This window comes from Scleropages formosus, chromosome 22 (assembly GCF_900964775.1).
Source record: "Scleropages formosus chromosome 22, fSclFor1.1, whole genome shotgun sequence".
NCBI lineage: Eukaryota > Metazoa > Chordata > Actinopteri > Osteoglossiformes > Osteoglossidae > Scleropages > Scleropages formosus.
Window position 1 is genome coordinate 9166831 of NC_041827.1, and position 6953 is coordinate 9173783.

The window sequence follows — 6953 nt, forward strand, 5'->3', positions numbered from 1 at the left end:
GGTTTTGTGCACTACATACTAACTTATTACAGTTTTTGACTTTATTCAGAAATCAGCTAGTTTTTCTAGGTGTAGATGCCAGTTTCTGAAGCCAGTGCAAGTGTACCATCGCCAAGTTTGTGCTGTTGATTTAGGTTATTGTTACAGTTTCAGCTCAGTGTGTTGTTAATTACGAATAGTTTTGGCTCTCAGATGACACAGATTAGTTTGCTTCTTATTCTGGCTGCCAACAGGTACCAGCAGCCTCATGGTTTATAGACAAGAGTCTACCTTCCGGATGAACACCACTGCTATGTACGTACTACTGTCCATATCATTTTCCGTAACGTGTCTCAAAAATGTTCAGTATTGAAATTTTGTGGCAACCAGACTAAGTGTCATCACAGACTTGTGTTTCTGCTACAACATTAACCTAGTATATTCTTCTCTTTCCTCTCCTTCACCCTGCTTTAATTTTTCTATGGGCCTTTAGAACTGCCAGTCTGCTGTAAAGAAGGCCAATTTATCTTGACCTATGCCTCTCATCTCTTTCTCGACCTTCTGGCCCTCACCGATACACAGATTTCCCCTGAAACTACAGCCATACTCGTCACCCTCTCTACCAGCTGTTCTTTCTCCCACACCCCTCATGCCCCTGGCAGGGGTGGAGACACAGGCCTGCTTATCTCTCCCCAGTGGGAGTATTTGATTCTGCCTTTCCACCATCTTTGCCTATTGTTGTTTGACTTCTATGCTGTCTCTTGAACTGCTCCCACTGCTCACATTTTGGTTGTCCTCTACTGTCCTCCTACCCCCCAGACTGCTTCTTAGATTATTTTGACATTTTGTTGAATGACATTTTTTTGTCCCAGTAGACAGCTCTGCACTCCCTCTTCTGAATGACTCTATCTTTAACCAGACTACTATGGTGCTTTGATCTATGTCCCAGTCCACTGCGGGCAACCATCTGAATCATCTCTTTTGGGAATTTTTGCTTTATACTCTTCTTTCTTACTCCCGTTCATGGTCATTCATTTATTTCCTTCCATCACCACCCCTACCTCACCTTCTTTCCCTGTACCTTCCAAGATACTTAATTATACCTTCAATTGCTTCCTAACATCACCCCTTACACCCCCGATGCCTACAAGACATGCTTGTTCCCTTTACCTCACCAGATATAGCCCCTCAGAACAGCTGAATTCTATTTAACATACAAAAGAGTCTCAGAACACACACTCTTCTCCTAATCTGACATTTTTTTAAATTTGCATAAATTTTTTATCTCACTGTAGGTCATGATCACCTTTGTATTTCCTATAAGACTTAGTTCTATGGACAATTGTTTGTGTAACATGCACTGGCAAAAATTATGGTGCCAGACAAACTCTGTTAATTGGTTCTTTGCCTGTTATGGAATGTACTTTTGTTTACTCTGAGCTGTACATCTGCTGAAAGAATAAATGTAATTCTGTGTATAAATGTGAACACAGTGTATATTCTGTGTTTAATAGTTTGGGTGTCAAATATTCTGGCCAGTGGTTTATAATCTTGTTTTAAGGTGTATGGTCATTTGAAAAGCTTTGTGTTTTATTTATCTATCAGCTAAACTAGCTGAAGGAATCTTTTTATTCTGTCACTTCTTTTCCTATATATATATATATATATTTGCTCTTGGTGGTTAATATGCCATTTGTCATTGTCATTAATGGACAGAGCTGGTTTGAGACAAAACAAATTTTAGAAAAATGACAAATTTTAGTTCTGTCATATCAGAAAATTACCATTAAACTTGCACTCCACTTTATTTTTCACTTTAAGACTTTAGTCAGTCCAGGATTAAAACCCGTTATTTCTTATGGGAAGAATTATAAATAGCTTCTTCAGCAGCCAGATGGATTTTCAGAAATGCAGTAGGTTTGGATACTGGGGTATGGGTCTGCTGTACTGTGTTTCCTAAACTGAAATTGTCTTTTCAATGACGTCACAATCTAAACTTTAAAATTTACGCTTCAGCTCCCTCTTCTGGCTACAGCGTATTATATGAGTAACCAGAAAAATAACCAGTGAAGTTCCTTTAGCCAGTTATTTATTGAAACCTTTTCAATTATTCTATATTAGTAATATGGGATATAATGGGAGCAGAGCAGAAATCTGTAATTTGTATTTTAGGCTGAACAGTACCATCAGTCGTAGATATTTATTAGTATTTAATAAATTAGTATATATGATTTAATATTAGTATTTAATTAGCATTTAATAAAGTTATGCAAAAATTTTAATAAAATATAAAATGCTTTAGTGAATGGGAAGTATGATTAACTATGAACAGCTCTGTCCATAGTAAATAACATGTTTAGGAACTTTGCACATGTATGCAGTTGGGCATTTTATCAGAATAGTACAGATTATACAGGATACAATAACACAATCCCTTCTCACCTGATAGTCGTGTCTTTAAACCACAGAACCAGCTGCTGCCAAAAACCAACTTGAACATAACTCAGATCAAGGGGGAGGACCTGATCCAACCATTCAACTGAAATTATTCATACAAAGAATTGATTCAGAAGTATTCAGAAAATGATCTTGCAGTTTTCCCATGGAAAGCCCATTGCTGAAATCCACTTTAAGTACTTCTCTCAAGGTTACAGCTTTAAACATTTCAAAGTTAAACCAACTTCATTGTGAATGAAGAGGTAAAAATTAGTGGAGTCTCCCCAAAGTCTAAAGGAATTAAAACCTAACTGGGGCACCATATGAAGTAAAAAGTAATACGCTCAAGAGCATTCATATCAATAAAACACAGTGATCCTACTCAGCACCCATACAGTGAGTGGATAGTTGTGTTCTGCTTATTTCATTTATGAGTCAACTTTCCTTGTTGCTGATCAGCATTACTTGGTTCATTATAGTCTTAAATGTAATAGTGCACTGTGACTAGCATAGGGAGTTTTTGTGATGCCAAACGTTTTACACCTTATTATACCAGCATAATCAGAGGCAAAGAATAATACATTTAGTGTGCCATGAGAGGGAGGACTAGGGTTTGTAATGTGAAACCAAGGGCGGAGTTTAGTGCGCTGGGCCACGCCCCCTCGTCCCGGAAAGTATATAAAGACCCCACCCTCCTAAAGCTACGACTCTCTCACAATAGACTCTTAAAAGTCTCGCTGTGAGGTTCTTCCGCCAGTTCCTTAGGGCCTTGTTTTTTGGGATTTAAAACCGCTCGGTTATAACATGGTAAGTATGACGTTCGTGGATAAACTCTTGCCTGACCTCTTTTTTTTTTTTTTTTTAAATTTAAAAAAAAAATTATTCTCTAACGCCTCTGCTACCTGTTCCGAAATGTAGTCTTTGTTGCGGTAAGTATGTCAAATATTCCGTGCTGTACGTGAGGGCCCGGGGTAGCTGTTGAAAACAAGTCAGTAAGTAGTTTTTTTTTTTTTCCTACGACGATGATGGGGGAAATTTCCATCGGGGCCTCTGCTTTTGCCTGAACGCGACCGTTACTCGGCCGCAGCACGTGCTCGACGTGCTGAAAAAGCGGTTCTAAAAGATTCATATCCTGTGTGCTGTACACTTCCGAATACGTTGAAATGCGCATTATGGGTAACCAGAGCAACGGTCAAAACGGCTACAAACCTCAGTTTCGTCGTGAAGCGAAGTCTCACGAGTAAAAGTAAATTTAAAATTGTCATACGATACTGAAGTGTTTGGAGTCCGTCATTAAATTTTCAACGTGTTTTATGTACTAATTAAATATTAATTCAGCACAAGAACTTAAGTAAAAGACATCGGAGGGGGTGTCACGTCACGCGCTGCGTTTCCTACAAGTCACGAGATTCATTGTCTTGCGAAATGAACTCAATTCTTTCACTAAGTTGAGTACACTTAATAGCCTTTTTAATCATGGATCATGTGTACTGTAGCAGCTTAAGTTGGGTGGAATTTCCTGAATCATGCTTTAATTTATGCTGCACACCCATGATATTTAACTTAAAGAATAAACTTTATTTTCAAACTGAATAAATGTTGGCTTTTTTGCAGTTTATCAGGGAAGTTCTATAACTAATGGGATGTACAATGAATTAACTGTTTAGAACTTTTTTGTCAGTATTAAAATCTGTCTCCAATGTTGCATGTCTATGGCTACACTTCATGGAGAAAGGGCTGAGTGCTGCCATCAGAAGGGTCAGGTGTGCAAGTTTACTATAAACTCTTCACTAAATCACCAGAACATCCATATGGTTTATTTACACTACATTTATTTAGCTGACTTTCTCCAAAATGACTTTCAGTGCTAAGCTACTTAAAATTTGCCCATTTATATAACTGCAGAAATTCTGATAGCGCACAATATCAGACTAAGTAACTTGCTCAAGGGTACAACAGGGATTAGGTCCTCCAACTTCTGGGTCTAAAAGCAGCAGCTCTAACCACCATGCTACCAGTTGTGTGTGGCTTTTTTTTAATGGGCTTGCAATTTTCTCTGAATGCCTCTTGCAACCTTAAAAGGAATTGTTTCAGTTATTACTGAATCAATGTGGTATTTTCATGTTCAGAAAACTTCAGAACTGGACAACAAACCACAAATGCAGGGATCCATTTCAAGAGTGCTGTCACAGCAAAAAAAAAAAAACTGATGCTGGGCACAACTGTGGAATGGAAAAGTTCTCATTCTAAATGGACACTTGCAGTTTGAGGAAGATTACCCACAAATTTGATACTAGACTTGTAAATCTGCTGACTTCATTCTTTGCAAAGTTGTGGCTGGCGATGGTAGTTTTCTTCCCCTCTCCAGTGCTACTATGCAGTGACTGTCATTTAGTTGTATTTTGTGAACTTGTGCAATTCTAATGGCATACATTGTAACATTACCTTGTAAATTTTAAAAGCAGTCCATACACAAGCCATCAATTTTAGGATTGTACTAAAATTTCTTAATGAAACCAACCATATTTTATGGGTGGCCCATAGTGGTTTACCTTGTGCAAACAGGATGCAAAACTTGATTATTCTAAAGCTTAGGTTTCACAGCAGTTTTTCAACCCCCTTCCCACAGCGTGAGTGCATCTCCATCCATGTGGGCCAAGCTGGTGTCCAGATTGGCAATGCATGCTGGGAACTCTACTGCCTGGAGCATGGGATCCAGCCAGATGGACAGATGCCTAGTGACAAGACCATTGGGGGAGGTGACGATTCCTTCAACACCTTCTTCAGTGAGACGGGAGCTGGAAAGCACGTCCCCAGGGCTGTCTTTGTCGACCTGGAGCCCACAGTGATTGGTAAGCATGGCAAACCAAGCAGTAGATTTCCAGCTTGGTCATGAACCTATTCAATAACGTCATTGAACTCTCCAGATGAGGTGCGCACTGGGACGTATCGCCAGCTGTTCCACCCTGAGCAGCTCATCACTGGCAAGGAAGATGCTGCCAACAACTATGCCCGTGGCCATTACACCATTGGCAAAGAAATCATCGACTTGGTTCTAGACAGGATCCGCAAGCTGGTGAGTGTCCTTTTGAAGTTTGTAATATATCTGCATCCCTGTGACTGCTTATCCAGCTTTTCTCATGCAAGTCACTGTTTTCTCCTTTCAGGCTGACCAGTGCACAGGCTTGCAGGGGTTCCTGGTCTTCCACAGCTTTGGAGGTGGTACCGGGTCTGGTTTCACCTCCTTGCTGATGGAACGCCTGTCTGTGGACTATGGCAAGAAGTCCAAGCTGGAGTTCTCCATATATCCAGCTCCACAAGTGTCCACAGCTGTGGTAGAGCCCTACAACTCCATCCTGACCACCCACACAACCCTGGAGCACTCTGACTGTGCCTTCATGGTTGATAACGAGGCCATTTATGACATCTGCCGCAGGAATCTTGATATTGAGCGTCCGACTTACACCAACCTTAATAGGCTGATCAGCCAAATAGTGTCCTCCATTACGGCTTCTCTGCGATTCGATGGTGCGCTCAATGTTGATCTGACCGAGTTCCAAACCAACTTGGTGCCGTATCCTCGAATCCACTTCCCTCTGGCTACGTATGCCCCGGTTATCTCTGCAGAGAAGGCCTATCATGAGCAGCTAACTGTGGCTGAGATCACAAATGCCTGTTTTGAGCCAGCAAATCAGATGGTTAAATGTGATCCCCGCCATGGCAAGTACATGGCCTGCTGCCTGCTCTACCGTGGTGATGTGGTACCCAAAGATGTAAATGCTGCCATTGCCACCATCAAGACCAAGCGCACGATCCAGTTTGTGGACTGGTGTCCCACTGGTTTCAAAGTTGGCATCAACTACCAGCCCCCTACTGTGGTTCCAGGTGGAGACTTGGCCAAGGTTCAGAGGGCTGTGTGCATGCTGAGTAACACCACTGCTATTGCTGAGGCTTGGGCTCGCCTGGATCATAAGTTTGATCTGATGTATGCCAAGCGAGCCTTTGTGCACTGGTATGTGGGTGAGGGTATGGAGGAGGGTGAGTTCTCTGAGGCCAGAGAGGACATGGCTGCTCTGGAGAAAGATTATGAGGAAGTGGGTGCTGACAGTATGGAAGGTGAGGAGGAAGAAGGAGAGGAATATTAGGTGCTGCTATTTAATGTGAACTTTCAAAAATAAACTTCTCAATTGAAACTTGATACTGTTTCTTTCAGTTTATGCTCTATACAGGTTCTTGCTGCAGAAAATGAAATGGTCTTTGCAGCAGTGGTGTCAACATTAAGCCCATAATTTCATATCATGCAGCCTGTGAAAAGTAAAGTAATATACCTACTCAACTTTCTACAATGCTGCTGTTAAACATACAGCACACCATAGAGGCTAATAGGGAGTTGCAGAACACACACCTGGAATGATAGCTATTCTTAGTTACTTGGTGTACTTTAATATATATCATCCAAAGTGATATTTCTCATAAGAATACAATGAGTGTGTTATATCAGCGGAAGGAGATTTTTTGATGTGTAAGTGTTGTAGCTT

The 6953-nt window shown here is 40.9% G+C and overlaps 1 protein-coding gene across 1 annotated transcript; it reads left to right on the forward strand.

The window, feature by feature from the left end:
* The first annotated feature begins 3120 nt into the window (after window positions 1-3120).
* On the forward strand, window positions 3121-6613 carry LOC108918534 (tubulin alpha-1C chain-like). The gene is made up of 4 exons (XM_018725900.2): window positions 3121-3222; window positions 5045-5267; window positions 5343-5491; window positions 5583-6613. The coding sequence occupies exons 1-4, from the start codon at window positions 3220-3222 to the stop codon at window positions 6558-6560; spliced, it is 1353 nt and encodes a 450-aa protein (XP_018581416.2). The 5' UTR covers window positions 3121-3219; the 3' UTR covers window positions 6561-6613.
* Window positions 6614-6953: the final 340 nt, after the last annotated feature.

What these genes read in the sequence shown, in the direction of transcription:
- LOC108918534 (XM_018725900.2), top strand. An exon ending in CCTGGAGCCCACAGTGATTG is followed by an intron (nt 5,268 to 5,342) that starts GTAAGCATGGCA and finishes TGAACTCTCCAG; the next exon opens with ATGAGGTGCGCACTGGGACG. An exon ending in TAGACAGGATCCGCAAGCTG is followed by an intron (nt 5,492 to 5,582) that starts GTGAGTGTCCTT and finishes TTCTCCTTTCAG; the next exon opens with GCTGACCAGTGCACAGGCTT.